Below are 18,300 nucleotides of genomic sequence, written 5' to 3'. Positions count from 1 at the left end.
GGAAGTTGGTACCCAGCTTCTTTACTTTGTGGGGTCTATGCAGCTGCCTTCTGTTGATGGAAGCTCACTTTATAAAAAACAAAGGGTAGAGGGGGCATGCCCCAGCCCCACACCAGACTGAGGTGTAAAGCAGGTATCCTGGATTTCCCAATCAGACTCTTTCCCTTGAGGTGCCCTGGGGTGTCTGTCTCCCTGGGGTGGAGCCCATCCTTGCTAGGGCTGGCTAGCATTTCACCTTTATTTCCTTCTTCACGTAATGATGCCCTTGAGCTTGTAAAATGGCTCTGGACAGGCGCGGGTCCCCGAAGTCTCTCATCAGCAGCTCTCAAAATTGTTTTGCCATTAAGGAAGCAGATATGGAGAGAGAACTGGCTACCTGGGATTGCTCCTCAGGGAGTCTACCCGGAGCTGCACGCAGCCTTCCTGCAGACTTAAGTATCCTACCTCCTGGGATGTAAGATGATGGGGCGCACTCTGTCCATTCCTCCTGGGGAAGGCCAGGGTCAGGGAGGCGGTTAGGCATCTTGTCATGTAATGAGCGGGCCTGGGGGGGGAGGGGAACCTGTGCAGGGAATTCCAGCCTGTCATTGTCTCTCTCCTCCATGCTCAAGTATAGTGCTGGCATCGAAGGAAAGTTTAAGAATTGAATATTTTTTCAAGAATGTGTATTTGGCATCCTGAATCATAGTTTTTATCTTGCTATTGGTATTACTATATTCTGGAGTATATATATATATATATATATATATATATATACACACTACACACACAACACACACACATATATACATATGTGTGTGGTATATATAGATATATATTATATATAATATAGTATAGCTTTTATCTTGCTATTGGTATTACTATATTCTGGAGTATTTTCACAGCCAGTTAGGAAGATGGAACTCTCATAATATCTGAAGAGCTAGTTGCTTTTGCTATTGAGTCCCTATTTCCAACCACTACTAAATTATCTATTTATGTAAAAGAGAAGCTTGTTAATTTCTGCTCGTTAGCTCCAGCTCTCCCTAACTGCACTTCCGAACATGTGGACAATTCTGCCTGCTTCCTGTCTAGGTCCGATGGGGCATTAGCAGAAGCAGCTTACCACGTCGTCTTCGTCCCATGCACTGATCTCAAAGGAAGGCAGCAGCTGCGTGGGAGATACGAAGGACATGAAAAAGGGAAGCGACATTACCCTCACCTTTCTGGTGTGTCCTCTCACCTCAGCTCTTCCGCTGCTCTGGCTTCCTCTGGCTCGGCTGAGAGGAAGACACTTTCCCTCAACCTTCTGGGGAAGTTTTCAGTGTCCAAGGACGCTGAGCCCAGCAGCCAGTTAGTAAATCAGTTCCTGGCAACAATGCATGCTACCTTATGAGCTGCTTTAAGGGGGACTTGGTAGAGTCTTCTTTGGCACGGGCCTTGAGATCAAGGCCTTTCTGACATTCACCAGCCGTCAGAGAAGCCTTGGAATTCTCGACCAGCAGTAGGATAATAGGAAAATTTACCACCGGAAATTCCAAAACAACCATAAGTAACCAGGTGACTTGTTTTGCCTATTCTCACAGGGATTCCTGGGGCTTAAGCATCTCCCTTGCATGGAGGAGGCAGAACATGTGAGGTTGGAATTGTCCTAAGGTATCTGGGTTCCGAGTTGCTCCAAAACAGACTGACACATCTCCCTGTCAGGGACACGTGTGGAATGGGGATTTGCAGAGCCTGTCATCAGTGTGGTCCATGGTTATGGGCTAAGCAGCACATCCTTTCATAACTTGAAAAGGCCTGTATCCCGTGGGCTAGAGTGTGGTGTAGCCAGTAGCTTCAAGTAACTTGACTTGTCAAGATGTGTATTCATGATTCATGACTCATGATTCACGAAAGAATATGCCAAAGTATCACTGGGTCTCTGTTACAGACTGTCTTTCTTTGTGAGCAGAGAGGGAAAAGGGATTAGACCGGGGGAGGTGTGATCTAAACACTTTGTACACATGGGTGGAATTCTCAAAGGACAGCAAGAAAAAGGTAAGAAAGTTGAATGCAGTTGCTTCTGCTAGTGCGACAGTCTGATGGTGGCTAAATTAATCTTCCCAACTTAGAGATATTTATTGCAAAACCGCAAGCTCAGACTGCTAGGAAAGGCATGATCCCTATAAAGAATTTTACTAGACCCGAGTGGAACATCTGTGGATTATATTCAGGAGAGGCCACTTTTATCATTGTTCTTTTAGTTACTAATGCATAATGTTTGGTACATTTGCATATTTGTATGTGTGTGGGTACATGCACATGTGTACCCTTGGAATTCTTGACCTTGGTGCATCTTTCCTCAGGTCCTACTCGCTGACCTGGAGCTCATCAATTAGGCTGGGCCGCCTGGCCAGTGAGCACCAGAGACCTATCTGCCTGTCTGCCCCATATATATCCCTGACTGGGATATGAGGTCATGTCACAATAGCTGGCTCTTTATTTATATGCTGGGACTTGAACTCAGGTCCTCAGACATGTAGAGCAGGCATTCTGCCAACCCAGTTCTCTCTCTGGCCCCACCTGTGTAATCTTTCTCATGCTATCTTATAGAATGAAACGGTAGCATGAAGGACATATGTATTCGGATTATTTGGTAGTCTGCTCTGTGTGGATAGGCATACGAAGACTGATGTCCCACAGCATATAACGGGGGAACGGAAGGCAAGTGGCTTGGGCTGAGGATTGCAGGCCCTGGGGAAAGAGAAGGCAAGGAAGAACAACTGGGTAGATACTGGCCATGGGGCTGCCATAGGTGTGGCATGCTCACTTAACTGGAACACAGGATGCAGTGAGTTTGTGTTGGAGTAAAAAGAGAAGGAAGCCAATTCTGGGTGTGGCAGAGCAGATTTTATTATTTTGAACCCCACTGTTGAAACATGCGTGGATGTGCAGACTCTACGTACCACATCTAGATTGCAAGGCTATAAAGCGTGTGTTGAAGTCAGCCACGTTCCCTACATACCCCACTACTCGTGTGCGTCCTTCCTCTGAAACACACGCTCTACGAAGGAGTCACCCAGCATGCTCGCCTGCTTGAACCGTGTGGATGAGTGGATCTCAACCAAAGAAAACACATGACAGGTTTTACCTCTCCGTGGGGCAGCTGGCTCCAGCTGCAGAAACATTCCATCCCTCCCACCCACCGCAGATACCAGTGTGAAGGAAGAGACGTAGAGATACTACCACAGAAGGATTGTCCTACGTTAAGGCTCGTCTCTACAGGATGTGTGTCAGTGCCTGTGTGACTGTGATGTGGGCTGTGTGGGGTGTTTTGACTTTTATATAATTTCCAAATGTGCTAACAAGACTGAGGAATAACTATTTCTTGATAAAGACTGTAAACAAAACAGCCGACATCTTCAGTTTTAGTGTGCAAAGGACAGCGAAGTGCTCGCCTCTCCAGGGCTGGATCGTCAGCGTCATGGCGCAGGAAGACCCGAGCCTTGCCTGCCGAGCCTTCCAGCAGGAGTCAACAGAGGCTTGCAAAGATCAGTGAGAGGAGGGCTGGGACCAGGCGCCACAGCAAGACGGTTTGAATTCGGCAAGACAGGGGCTAAGAGTTAACGATCTCCAGCCACACAGAGGCTCGCGTCTCCTTCATGTTCCCTGTGCCTTGTTAACATATCAGCGCATCTGCCGGGGATGAGTTCTAAGCCTCTCTCTTTTCTTTGGGGATAAAAAAAAAATCCCTCACGACTGCCCCATCACTTTAGAAATTCATTATTTATACTCCGTCAGACTTGAGAAGAGAGAAGCTAGCGCTCGCGCTTGTGTGCGTGTGCGTGACACTGATTTCCTCAAAGGATGTTGGGAATCCAGTCTAACAAAGATCTTACGTACACAGCGACACAGCACAGGGGTTTACTGTCAAAACGTTTATTGCAAAATGGAGTCTTAGAACAAAGGAAAGCAGAGAAAAGTTCACATCAGAACGAAATGTATGACACCAACTTGGATTTCAGAACACATTGTGGACTCGGTGCTGGAATATCAAATTCCAACTATGAAGCCGGCAACTACACAGTCTGACCACACAGGATCGCAGTTTAATCTCCCATACAGACATTATACATGGCATTTGGCATAAGACTTGCTCAGAATAACATTGCAGTAGAGCGGGGGGGGGGGGGGAGATTGTTATGGAAACACAGCGGTGATGCCGCCTATTAAAACTCACACTCAAAAAGGGTAGAAACGTTTTCTATAGCAGTTCCCTAGAGTGCAAAAGCAGTGTGTCATGTCGGAATTAAGAGTATTCGCACACGCTGTAAACCAGTTGCCTAGTGCCTGAACTCTAGTTTGAAATAGCTAACCACATGCCAGAAAGTTTCTCACACAAGCAACACAGTGCCCACAAAGCTGGGGTCCGAGAAGACAGGGCCTGTCCCGATTTCCTGATAGACATTCATCTTTCAATCACAGAATGCCGCCAGGCTACCCTACGTCCAGCAGGGTGGAGCCTCTTGCGGCAGTGCGGAAGTCTACCCAGGAAAGCGGCCTTTCTCGAAAGCAGCAGACGGTGCCTGATTATAGAAAGAATTAGGCTCTACTGTGTGTCTGTGGTGTAGCGGGACTTGACGAGTTTCACAAGGCTGCCCCGGTCTAGTGTGGCAAAATCGTTTTCAAAGTATCCGTATTTAACTCACTAGGTTTTAAAACCATCTTTCATCTTAGCATGCTAATGAAAAACTCAAGTTATATACATACACAGTAACTTGAAGGGAAATGGGTCTGAGTCTCTGCTAAGCCCCTCCCTTCCTCTAGGCCCTTTGATTTTAATGGGGATCAGGTGTGAATACCTCAGCTGGTGTTTAAAGTCTAACGAATTCATTGCATTTTGTTTTTAAAGTTACGGGTTGAAAAAAAAAACAAAACAAAAAACAAACCCAAAACAGTCCTCAGTATTTTCAGAACATCAAAAGCAGTGTGCCCTGTACCTTCAACCGTATCCCACTGGCGATTCATGAAACAATAAAAATGTGCTTTTAAAAAAAAAAAAGATGAGAAAAAATTCCCTTGAAATGACTGTGCAGAATGACAGCGTCTCCACCCGGGCTGTACCATTGTGGAGCCTCCTTAATGGGCCAGCACCCCTCCCGCAGGTGGGTGCAGTCATTTCAGAGCGTTCCTGCCAGCAACTGGAAATCATTTCCACAACCAGGGTTCTGGGAAAAAGCTATAACTTCCTAAAATGCAGGAGGTGTTGTTAGCGTTCTGAAAAGGCTGGGGTAATTTTGTCTGGGGGAAAAGTAGAGCTGGACTCGCAGACGTGTGAGGGACTGGACAGTGCTGTGGGGATTTCAGATGGGAATCTTTGCAAGGTGGGGCTGTCCTTGGCCAGCTGGGTGCCATCAGGCTAGGCAGTACTCTGGACGGTCAAGGTGCCATTACCTCCCCGCTAGGAACTTCTGCAGGGGTCCTCAAATTCTACCTGCTCAGCTTTATGAGTAAAGAAAGCTAACTGGTGATGTATTCAGCCGTCAGGCTGACAGTTGTTAAGACATTCTAGGGTTCTAATTCTCATTCTGAACCTTGACGTTGTTTTGGGATTTAACTTCTGAATTGTGTTTCTTTGTAAGTCAGGTCTTTGGAATGAAATCTAACACTGATCGTTTGTCCTTTCAAAAACTGATCCAAGCACTGAGCTAGCGCCACGTCTGCATTATTAGAAATTCTGCACGTGGCTAATAGACATTTCTTTATAAAATTAATTGAATCTAAAGCTTTCTAGTAATTTTTACAGATGGTGTGAGACCCCTAAAGGATCCTGTTTATATGAGCCAGATTTCAGGTATGCTTGAGCAATTTTCCCCCACACCCCAAACCGGGTTTCTCTGTGTAGCCCTGGCTGTCCTGGAACTCACTCTGTAGACCAGGCTGGTCTCGAACTCACAGAGATCCTCCTGCCTCTGCCTCCTGAGTGCTGGGATTAAAGGCGTGCACCACCACGCCTGGCATGTTGGAGCAGACGTCAAATAGCCAATGGTGTATTATATGGCTCCAGACAGAAGCTTTGGAAGGTCTTCACCAAGGCTGGTTCTGCCCTGCCCCAAGTCCTCCATGACTGAGTACTGAGCTGTGAGCATGGCTGCAACATTGGTGGAGAAGAAGCAGCAGTTAAGAAATGGCAGACATATGCCTGGTAATGGTAAACCTAAGTCTGCAGCTAGAACCCAGTACCTTCCCCTCAGTGACACTATCTGGCTGGCTTTTCATGCACTAAATTTTTTATATAGAATATGGATTTAGGTATTAATTTAGGAAAACAACATTATTTCGATGGTGTTTGTATGTTCTAACCAACTCTTGATTAGCGGGTGGTGAGGCGTATGTGTGTTCTTCCTTCTAGGGGAGAACTCATTCCTCATAGAGATCCCTTCACCTTCGGGTCTGCAAATGGTACCCATCAGCCAGGCCTTTTCTGACCACGCTTTGAAGGCCTCTCCCACCAGCCTCCTCTTCAGTCTTGCTTTAATCTCTAGCACGCACTTCAAACCACAGCATTCTGTGACGCACGCTTTCCTGACAGCGCACTCCTGCTCACTAGCACACATACTCCATGAGTGCAAATGCTGTCATCTAGCTATTCTCGAGAACTCGGTAGACCTGTTGGTCAAAAGCCTTTATTTTTTCCTGGGCAGATGTGCAAGAGGCTTTAAGACCCTGCATCTGCTGCCACTGTCTCCTTCAAGTACTTGCAGCATGCTGGGGAAGTAGGAATTGCTAGGCATCCCTTCTGCTCCCCCTAAGTTGTTCTGTTTGAGTGGCCTGGCCACCAGTCTAGAATACATATGTGCAGAGGATTACAGCAGGACGGGCACGAGGGGAGCCATCTCAGGCAGACTGTACCCGTACTGCCCGTAAACACCTAGTACAGGTGGACCTGGCCACGGCGCACAGGTTCCCAGAGCAACCGAATTAAATCTGTTTGCACACTTTACATCCTAAGAACTGCTCTCTCTATTTCTCCTGGAAGCTCTCTACTTTTAGCTTCATACTTCTGAGCAAGCCTCACTTGCAATCGATGGTTTGATAACCCAGAAGGTTACTGAACCCACTCGTTTCTCAGTGTCCCTTTCACTTGGCAGTTAACTGTCGCCGGTGTGATGTGGCACCTGCTGTGGCTTGGCGCTATGCTACAGGGTCACACACCTTCTTCTGATCCTCTTCCTGTCATGACCATGACTGCCCAGCAGACAGACACCTAGAACGCTGCACTGGTTACTTCTCCCCTGACGAAGCTGTAGTGTACGCTTCTCATTTTGGGTGATACTTTTCCATTCTCCTGGAGGATTAGAAGCACATCTCATCTCAGATTCCCAAAGACTTAGTAGGCGACCATCCTCGTAGATTAGTAGATGGCTTCTAATCCTTTCTTGGGACAGAGTCTTGCTGGGCAGCTCAAGCAGGCTGTTACTAAACTCCCTGTCCCTCGGCCTCAGCCTCCAAGTGCCAGGATGTGGACACACCCACCTGATGTTGGTGCTTCTAAACAAAGAGGCCCACCACAACTGCTTCATTTTCGTTGTCTAGTGAATGACACTAGTTCTGAGTTAGGCTGATAAAGAGTTTAGTTTTGTTTTGCCTTTGATCTGGTTGTAATTTTTATAGGAGTTTATAGCTTAAATAGGTTTTGAGAGATAAGCTTGTCTGCTGAGAGTGTCTCTAGGTAGCCTGGCCTTCACGGTAAGTAGCACCTGAATTTATTTCTCAAACCAACATCACAGAGCACAGGGAAAAGGAAAGAAAGAGGTGGGGGCGACGCTGTGTCAGAATGCACTTGTGTCTAAGAAGGATAATTTGTATTTCCTTTTTATAGTGTTCATTTTTCCTACACATAGATTAAAATCTAGGATTATTATTATGTACCTCTGGAAAACAAAAAACAGAATGTCTTTGTTGGATGTTCAGAGCAAGAGTGTGCTCAGCCTGTTCGTGCCTAGACAGGTCCCTGTGGGACCATGTGCTTCTGTGCAAAGGACAAGCTAAGCCTAGGGTGACAGTGTGTTCATATTAGGATGTTTCCAGCCAGCATGGGGGATGCAAGCTTGCGCTGTCTGCTGCTTGCTTCAAATCAGAGTGTTTCTCCTTCAAATGTCACTAGAGAACACCATTCGGGTTTTACTTGGAGGAGCTGTGTGCTATTTGGTTTGAAAATTCTTGGCATTTACGTATTTCTGAAGAAGCATTTTTTTAAAAAAAATCTTTTATCTCAGCCTTTTTTTGTGTAACTGGGTTTTACAGTCATCAATCACTTCTGCCATTACAGTGTATTGTACAAGGAGGAAACCTCAGTGTGCTGGGGAAGAAACAAGCGTCAGAGTGGAGTCAGGAGTAGAACTTGTCCCAACCCACCGAGTGAAGAAAATACGATATTGTCAAATACAAACTACACAGTATGCACTTTAAAGAGGAAAGGCCCAAAGGTCGTTAGCTTAAGAACGTGATATGTATATAACTACAAATTTCTATAACCAGGCACCACACTCGCTGATAAATATGCTTTTAGCTTAATTTCCCTGCCTCGATTTTCTGGATGCAAAAGCAAAGTCACCCCATGAGGAAACTGCCCTCTGTGAGCTTGGCCTAAGATGCAGTGCTTGGTGCTCGCCTCCCTATGCTGCTTTTTGCACAGACTGAGATAATACATTTCTTCTGTTTGTTAAAAAAAAAAAAAACAACCATTTTCGATTTTATTGCTTTCTGCCGTCATTCACTATTATTCTCCATGTCATTCTCTTCCTCACCACCACCATCATCATCATCATCGTCATCACCTTCTGACAAGTCAAAATCACTGAACCCCAAGGCCATGTTGACTTTCTTCCCCCGCCTCTTAGATGTGGTTTTGGATGAATTCTGCTTGGCTTGCATGTTTATCTGCATCCCAGAATGCAGCACAGCTCCTGCTTTGTTCATTGAGAAGACATCCCCAAAGCCCATGAGCATCATGGCCTGCAGACTTGGCTTCATGCCATGGCCCTCCCCGTTACTTGTTGCTGTGATCTGGCATGACACCTCTGCACTGTTTGACTCCTCTGTCTTAGATTCAAAGTAAGACTCCTCAGACATTCTTGCAGCAAGAGGCAAGAGAAGCTATCAAAGGGGAAGAAAGGACAGAAGTGAAAAGAGAAATTAGTACCAGTTTAAATCAGGAGACAGATACCACAACATCAGTTGGTACTATGCAGGAGGTGAATGGTGAAGACGGACATCCTAACAGGTTCGGCACGAGTATATTGGCCATAATTTACAAATGACAGCGGAAATAATAACTGAAAGATGGCAAAGCACCAACCGTGAGCCAAATTCCAAATGGACAGGTAGGGACCAGCTTTAAGTCCTTGCTTCGCTTAAAACAAAAAAGGTTTTAGGATGGTCTCTTTATAATTATTCCCAGTTTCACCTCCGTACAGAAACATTTGGTTAACCACTCAATTAATTAAAAAAAAAAAAAAAAAGAAACGAAGCAGAGATTAAATCTCAAGTTAAAAAAAAAAAATCTAGAAACCCTGTCCCAAGAAAGAGCTCAGAGGAAGGGCAGAAGCAGCTAGGCTGTGTGTCTGGCTGGGGACCTCACGGGCTGGTGCCCAAGCACACTCTGAAGGTCACTATTCTCGCTCCCTTCCGTTCATTACTCAACTCCAGCTAGATCTGACGCTGTGTAGTTCATTCAGGTTCTTCTATAGCCGACCTGGGAACAAATTCTAGAGCCTGTCTAACTTTTAAGTCTGGGGAAACTGGGTGAGCATGCTTAGGATCCCCGAGACTGCTCCTTGCTGTCTCCACTGCTCACGGCAGCTTTGTCTATGTGTTCTTTCTCACGCTGTCGTGGGGTAACAAGTGTTTATCTTCTTCCTTGTGTAATTCAACAGCCAGCCTAATCTCTAATGTCTGGTTCTATTTCTTTTACAGTAAAACTGTCAGGATATAAAAATGATGTTTTTAGCTGGGCAGTGGCGGAGCACACCTTTAATCCCAGCACTCGGGAGGCAGAGGCAGGTGGATCTCTGTGAGTTCAAGTCCAGCCTGGTCTACAAAGTGAGTTCCAGTACAGTCAAGACTGTTACACAGAGAAATACTGTCTGAAAAAAGTTTTTTAAAATAATGTTTTTATATCTCCTTTTGAGAACTAAGCAAATACGGTGCGTACTCTGCACATGATGTCACATGCATGAACTTGGGGAAATGCACGGGCCGTGAAATTCCCGGATGAGCTTCACATTCTGACTGTGAAGGCACCAAATATTTAGTGCCATTTTCTTTTTAATTTTAAGAACTTACAAACCTTATCTACTATTGCTGCAGGCATGCGAATGCCTCAGGTGCATGTGTGGAGGTCGGAGGACACCTTTGGGAGTCAGGTCTCTCCTACCCTGTGGTCCCCAGGGACTCCACTCGGCTTGCCCTGGCAAGCACGTGGAGCCGCAGAGCCATCTCCATGGCCTGGTTTTCTAGTTTGAGTTCCTGTTGAACTGTTTTCAAAAACCAGCTCATTCTATTAGAGAATTTTGGCGCTGTAGGCTCTGTCTCAAGGGCATGGCGTCCAGCCAGTCTCAGGTCCTGCCTCGTGGGGCAGGGCCTCACTCCCCATGGCCATCCTTCCCGCATTCTCAAATTGGCTCTCAGCTGATGGGAACTCTAAGGAGCTCTTCGCTGTTCACTTGTTTTATCATCGCTGAGGTCTCGTCTCATGTAATGTTAGCCTGGAAGGCACTCCATAAATATTTCTCAAAAAAGACTTTATCTCTAAGACAGCAAACTGCAACAATAATTAAAAATCAGCATCACCCCTAGTTATGCACAGAGAACGCATCGTTCCAAGCCTCTTTTATGTGTCAGCTTTAGGAAGGGAACCGTATCCCTGAAATCAATGTGATAGTATTTTTGTGCAGTCGTGCAAATGTTCGGCTGTTGTATTTCAGAAGAAGCTACCTATATATATATATATATATATATAAAAGCCCAGTCTTGCCACTTTTAAAAAAGATGTCTCTTGTTCTCAGCAGTCAAGTTTAAAGCCAACTAGAGCCTGACGTGAGGATAAAAGGCAGCTGCTCATCAAATACCTGAGCATAAACTCCTTCCCCTTAGGAATAGCGGCTCTAGGCAAAGAAGCCGTTGAAAGCAAGTATTATAAACAAAGAAAACTTGGGCCTCGGAGGGAAAAGGGAGGGAGCCACGCGGAGACATGCACCATGCTGTCCCTTGTTAGCTGGTGGCCCGCAAAGCACTTTCTTTAAACGAAGTTTTCTGGAGCTTAAAAAACGCAAGATACAACCTACTAAGCACCCGTGGCGTTTTATTCTTTAATCCACAACGGTGTTACCAGCAGCAATAATGTGTGAGAGGCAGCCCATAATTTCTTAGCAAAACTGATGCCAATAAAGCCAAGGCGAGGTTCTAAAGCGCACTCTAATAGGCGGTTGAAAGTTTCCTGACAATACTGCGTTTAGATGGAGTCAAGCCATGCAGCGCTTTACAGTTAAGGTTTCAGTGCACTTAAAAAGCAAAACAAAAGAGCCCTCAGCCTTCAGCGGATGGGCTCTAGGGACAGGCTGCATTCTCACTCCTGCTCCCACCTGCCCTGGGTGCACCAACTCATTCTGAACGGGAGACTCGCCCCTTTACTGGTTAAGTCCACAGGACTCACTCACAAGAGTGAGGTACCTTTTTAGTACCCTGTGACAGTCTTATGCACAGCAATGCAGTTCTGACCTTGGCATTCCTGGGATTACCAAGGGCATTTTTGAAAAGGGGTAAATCTGTAATATTTAGATGCATTCTCTTTTTTTGGGGGGGGGGGTTAGAGGGCTTCTCCATAGGAATTGGAGATAGAAACAATTTCTCTTATTCTTTAGACATGGGATGGCATCTTGCAGTATACCACAGGCTGTTCAATGGAGGTTAAGACTTGTCTAGATACGAAAGGTCTTTGAGGAACACAAAGTGACGAGCACGGAACTTTTTCCTTGATAAATTTGTCAATCACTTTATTTTAATCTCTCATTCCTTGTGATTTGAAGTGGATAAAAACTGCCCACTTGAAAATTCTGGAAAGACCAATCGTAAGCTTTTCTTGCTTTCTGAAAGTCTTGCTTTCTGAAAATCTTACTTAAAATCTAGAAGAATGATGAAACGCGATCTCAAATTTAACGGACAGCTTAAACTCGAGGTTAGAAGATAAAGACCCAGGGCTCCTCTGGGTTTAGGAGAGAGTAAGAGTCTTTCTAAAGGTAAAGCAAGCAGGCTTCCTGTCCCAGGAGAAGCCTTTGCCCCATTTTATGCCGCTCATAATCATAGCACTAAATTAATAAGGAATATTAATGCTCGTCATCACTGTCAGCGGCAGGCCGGCTGGATCTTAGAAAGCAAATGTGGCTAAGTTCTGACACACCCAGACATTCCTGGCTGCCCTGCCATTCCAGTTATCCATTGCTGAACAGCAGCGTTCCAACAGCGTGCTAAGACCCTAATGGATGGCCCAACAACACCGCAGAGTGTACTCTAGTAACTTCAACGTACAAATGCTCCGAGAGAATACCAGTTCTTAAGGAAAGATCCAGAAGGAGGGATTCCCCTCTTAAATAGGTTTTTCCTTTAAATATGTGGTGTTTTGGTGTTTTATACACTTTACGACCAGAGCAGGCCTTCAATTCTCAGGAGCAGGGCAGGGAAGAGCTAGAGGTGGGGGGATTAGGCATGTTGCCATGCTCAGCCAGGCTTGCGCGTGCTGCAGGGAGCCACTAGGTGGCGTACTCACCGGGGTGTTGGACTGCTCGGTCAGCTTCTGTTCCCACATCTTCAAGCGTCTCTCTCGTTCTTTGAGCTCCTGCTCTTTAAAGCTGAGGTCTCGCTCTAGTTTCTTCAGCCTCTCCAGGGTGGCCTCAATCTCGCACCTGCAGAGAGGTAACTCAGTGAGTCTCCGCTGCTGGTGGGACTGGGGACACTCAGTGGGTGTATCGGAGTGCTAACCAGGTGAAAAGCTAAGGTGTGGGCTTGGAAATTGGCCAGGAACCAACCAGAGAAGCAGGACTCTTTAGCCTTCAAAATCAACAGGCAGTTTCTAGTTGGGAAAAAACCAAAAACTCAAAGCATTTCAACAAAGCATTGAAGAGATCGGGAACTACGTAGCTCAAGCCAGGAGCTGGCATTGTGGACTGGTCATTTAGTACCTGCTTGTTGTTTATGAAGCTTTACAACTCACAAGGCACTGTCTCAAGGTCTCTCATCTTACTTCTACAACAGCCCCAAGAAATGGGTACCAATCTGTGGACCGGATGGGTGAGTTACTGGGCTAGCATTCTTGCCCATGATGGGGCTCAGCAAGGCTGCTTAACCTAGCAGTTTCTTTGGCTGTAAGGGCAATGGTTATAAGATGCCAGGGTTCTAAGGTGCCTCATCCTGAGAAGTCCTGGGCCTGCTTGTTGAAAAAAATGAAACATGGATGCCTACGACTCTATCTTAGAGCAAGTGCATGAATTGCTGGCTGGGCAAGACTTGACTTTTTCCACCATTTAACAAGCACAGGTAGGGTTTTTTTTTTCTCTATTTTTCTTTTATTGAAAATGGACATTTCTCCAGCTGGGCAGTGGTGGTTCACACCTTTAATCCTGGCACTCCAGAGACAGAGGCAGGAGAATCTCCTTGAATTTGAGGTCAACCTGGTCTACAGAACTAATTCCAGGACAGCCAGTGCTACCAGAGAGAAACCCTGACTTGAAAAATAAAACAAAAAGTCATTTTTTTCCTACAATATTCTCTGATTATGGTTTCCCCTCCCCAACACCTCTGAGATTCCTCTTGCCCATCCAAATCCAAACTCTTTCTGTCTCTCCTTAGAAAACAACCAGGAATCAAAAGAATAAGTATAAAAATAGAATAAGATAAACAAAAACACACAAACTAGAATAGGACAAAACAAACAGAAGAAAAAAGGCCAACGAAAAAGCACAAGAAACATATACAGGTGCGGACATACAAGTTTGTACACATAGGAATCCCAAGCAAATGAGTTTTATAATCTAGCAAGCATGAGTTACTTCAGTCCAGAAAAATTCTGCATTTCTTTTAGACTCTATAATCTTAAAGAAAGTTCCTTCCCTCAGGTCTGGGCCACTTAGGACACTGTGCCCAGTAACAGAAACTGAAACTGGCAAGAGGCTTCAGCAGGAACGCTTCCTCCTTCAGGGCTGTCACAATGGGAATGTCTAAATTTATGCCCTGAGAACTGGAAGTTCTCTCCCTTGGGTTTCTGAAGAGCTTGCACACAAGCCATGAGCCAAAGGAGTGCTAGAAGGGCCGGGGTGGGGTGGTGGTGCAGAGAAGCCTGCAAAGGAAGCCAGGAAGCCTGAAGGACACACCTCTGGTGTCCTGAGAGGACTCTCCCGTAGGCTGCTGAGACAACGCCCTCTACACACTACATCGTCACTGCGAGACCTTGGGTGTGGAAGGAAAGGCAGGGCCCCCAGAGCTTAGCTAAGCAAAACCTGCCCTGCATTTCCAGGGAAAGTCAGAAGAAGTGGACACGTTACTCCACTCCTTAGGCATGAAAAGTGAGTCGCTCAGCTCACGGGGAAGCCTGGAGGAGGGTCTGCATTTGAACCAAACTATTCTTTCCCTGCCTGTAGGGAAAGTCCTTCACTGGGGCCGTGTGACAAAGCACGGAGGGACACTGAGGTCACAGTGCAGTTCCAGAACAGCCACGAGAGCAGAATCTTTCAGAATTATGACTTTACCGTAAAATCCAATATTTCTGAAAGACGTCTCAACTGGGAGGATAACCTTCTGCAGTGCTGCAGGCCCGGCTTCCTGGCACTACGCCCTCTTGAATGCCAGGAGAGTGAGTGGCCCATGCCCATGGGCATGAGAAGGCATCACCCCCTCGTGGTGTCCTTTGTTCTGAACGGGCGCATCACTGTCATGGATGTGTTGATATACAACCCTTCCACCCCTAAAACCTGTCGGTAAAAACCGATTCTCTAACACCAAACCCAGCCAAGGTTGATTTCAGCTAGTATCAATTTTCCCTTCCCAGGAAATGAACTGCAGTTATTCTCCTCTAGTTAGACAGATTTACTGGGAAATCGTGGGTCAGTCTGAAAAACTACCCATATGGCTTGTGGATTACACGGTGAGAAGAAGTATATTCGAGTTGTGCTAAGGAACACATAATGGGTCCTAATTCGCACATGGCAAAGATTACAGTTTTGATCTCTGCTTTTTGTTCACAAAAGGCATATCACACCAAACAATACTTTGGCCACCATGGAAAAACAACCAATAAAGTGTTTTGCTAACAGGCAAAACCCGAATTCTCCATTCCAACCCCTCGGTTCATTCATGTATATTACTGCAGGCTTGTAGAGTCATTTGAGGTGAACAACCGGAAGCAGGAGCGTTGGGACGCAGGCTCTGCTCCAACTGCTTGGACGTCAAGGGGAGGGACAGCCAAGGAATTGATGAACTGAATCACACGCTCACTCTTTCCTTACACAGTTTGAGTGGCCTTTAGTAAGCTAGTTTTACAGAGGATTTTTAGAATCATTTAATTTTCTAAATTGGGCGTTTTGTCTGCCTGCGTGGAGAGAAAGTTCGAGCAGGAGGCCATCATCTGCGTGTATCCCAGCATGCCTGGACTTACACTTCTCTGTGGCTCCCATTTGCTGAAAATCTTTGGACCCTGATGAACGTTAGGGCAAAGGAAGCAGTAGTATAAATGTCCTCTCCTTTGACCGCCGGGTGATCTGAGACCCTACGGCATTTCTTTTTGGCATGCGGCACGCTGGAGGACAGCTTTTTGACTCGATTGATAACCTAAGATGATCACACCCTGCAATTTGCTTCTGAGCTAAAAGGAAATCAGGTGAAAAGAACCCTGCGTGTTAAAGGGCAGCGGGCGTGACCGACGGCCACAGTCCAGTGTCACGGCGCATGCGCCTCATTCCGGCTCCACCGGGGTACAGTATAAGTTCAGGTGAGTTACCCAGGCTGTTGAGGCCTCAGAGAGATGTTAGCTCCTGGGATCTGAGTAGGGCTGTTATGGAGATTAAGAAAGATAACCCGGATGAAGTGTGGGCATCTGGGGGAGCATGACAAACAATAACTCTTATCAGTGTTACAGCCATCATCCCCCGGGCTTTAACCCATTGCCAAGTTCGGTTACCTGAGCTCGAGGCTCTGCTGCCTCCAACTATTGACGACTCAGGTGAGGCTCACTCGCTCTGTCAGCTCCTGAGAGGCCCCTGAGGAAGCCCCTCGAGAAACGGGGCCCTCTTACTGATCAGGGCACCCTCCCCCCATTCTTACTACCCATTCTCTTAATTTCCCACCTTCAAGTGTGGGGTTTGTTCGCCCGTGTTTGTTGTTGAGATGCAGTTCTGCTATATTACCCAAGCTGCGCATGAGCTTGTGATCCCCTCTCCCTGACTCTCTTGAGTAGGAAGGTCTCTAGGCATGGACTGCTCTAGCTGGCTTTCACCTTGAAGTAGTTTAAACATCACATTTATCATTCAATTAATCCAGGCTTAATGTAGAAGTATTTAAAAAAAAGGCAAATAAAAAACTACCATTACCCAGTGACTCACTCTCTCTCTCTCTGACACATTTTCTAATGTGCATACACACATTAGTATGCACTGGTTTTATTTTGAAAATTCTATCATTTTGAATAACTGAGACCATAGTCTCCATTTTATGCCCATTTCTCAGATCCACTGATCAGAGCTCCTGGGCAGGGCTGCATCATTCTGGGGGAGGAGACACTGTTTTTCCAAAGCCATTCTTTTCTTACACAACGTTCCGTCTCCAGCTTTGGTGTTCTGAACGGGGCTCTCTGAACAAGCACCCATACACTCCGCCAGAGCTTTCCCATTGGTTTGCTCTGCAATGACATCGTAACTATGGCAGCGCACTGGGCAAAGCCTTTGAACATTTTTAGGGTGTCTAACTGTACCACGCATGCGTGCGAAAGTTTGAAACTCTGATAAATGAGCAGTTCTCCCTTATATTTACTTGTTTGCTGAGTGAGGTTGATTATTTTCACATGCCTATTTGCCACTTGACCTCTTTTTAAATTAGGTTAGGTTAGCATGCAAAGAATGCGTTTCATCACGGTATCTTCATACATGATTCACTGTACTTGTTCTTACCGGTCCCACCACCCACTGTCCTCCTCTGTGCTCCAAACTGCCCAGCTAGCGGCCACTTCTGCCCACTTGTCACAGGTACACTGTTGCCTTTTCTATTTCCCTCCTCCCTCAAAATCCTTCAGCCCTGCCGTGAACCTTTTTCTTTTCCATTCAGCAGCCCACACATATACAAATATAAAAATAGACATATAATTTTATCTTGCATATATGTGTGTGTGGTGTCGTGATTTACCATCTGTTCTTGTGAGCACGCACAGGTGTGTGTATGTGTGCGCGCGCATGTATAAGCTGGAGGTTAATGTTAGGTATCTTCCTCAATCTCTCTCAGTTTAATTTTTCTTGCTAGGGTCTCTCATTGAACTTGAAACCCACAGACTTGCCTAGGCTGGCTGGCCAGTGTGTATCAGGGATCTGCCTGTCTCTGGCTGCCCAGCGTTGGGGGGTTTACAGACACATCCTACCGAGCCGCTTTAGACACACACACACACACACACACACACACCCCACCTGCATGCACTTGTACGTTCTGCCTATAGAGAAAACACATGAATCAGTCAGTCTTGTTAGCTTAACACAGTGATTTCCAGTTCTATTCATTTTCCCTTATGGTTGCATGGAATTTCCTTTATCCGCTCATCTGCTGGTGGGCACCAAGCAGGTAACGGTCCCTGGCTATTGTGTGTAGTGCAGTGGATGTCCAAGTGTCTTAGTGCTGTGTTATTCTGACCTTTGTTGTGCTTAGAATAAGAATAATGCCCACAGCTAGGCAGTGGTGACATGTGCTTTTAATTCCAGCACTCATGAGGCAGAGGCAGGTAGATCTCTGAGTTCAAGGCTAGCCTGGACAACAGAACAAGTTCCAGAACAGCAAGGGCTACACAGAGAAACCTTGTCTCAAAAAAAACCAAAAGCCAAAAGAAAAAGGAAAAGAAAAGAAAAGAAAGAAAGAAAGAAAGAAAAAGAAAAAAAGAAAGGCCCCCATAGGCTCCTATTTGAATGCATGCTTAGCCATCAGGGAGTGGCACTGTTTGAGAAGGATCAGGAGGTGTGGTCTCATTGGAGGAAGTGTGTCACTAGGGATTGGTTTTGAGGCCTCAAAAGTCCAAGCCAGGAGCTGGCGTTACAG

At 46.0% G+C, this 18,300-nt stretch overlaps 1 protein-coding gene across 3 annotated transcripts in view; it reads right to left on the bottom strand.

The window, feature by feature from the left end:
* The window catches only part of LOC121439270 (mitogen-activated protein kinase kinase kinase 20), a 155,369-nt gene that overhangs the window by 32,016 nt on the left and 105,053 nt on the right, over positions 1-18,300 (bottom strand). For 2 of the 3 annotated variants that reach the window (XM_041639721.1, XM_041639722.1), the window contains exons 11-12: positions 12,788-12,923; positions 8,721-9,120 (exon numbers count right to left, since the gene is read on the bottom strand). In XM_041639721.1, coding sequence (XP_041495655.1) covers positions 8,734-9,120; positions 12,788-12,923 — 523 coding nt within the window. In that variant the 3' untranslated portion in view covers positions 8,721-8,733. Of the gene's footprint in view, positions 1-1,105; positions 1,151-8,720; positions 9,121-12,787; positions 12,924-18,300 lie in introns of those variants that run through there. The other variant, XM_041639723.1, reaches the window with a different exon arrangement.

Source organism: Microtus oregoni, unplaced genomic scaffold, assembly GCF_018167655.1.
Source record: "Microtus oregoni isolate MIOR12 unplaced genomic scaffold, Mior012 000060F_ref0000265, whole genome shotgun sequence".
NCBI classification, from domain to species: Eukaryota; Metazoa; Chordata; class Mammalia; order Rodentia; family Cricetidae; genus Microtus; species Microtus oregoni.
The sequence above is the reverse complement of the archived record's forward strand: the minus strand, read 5'-3'. Positions and strand labels throughout refer to the sequence as shown.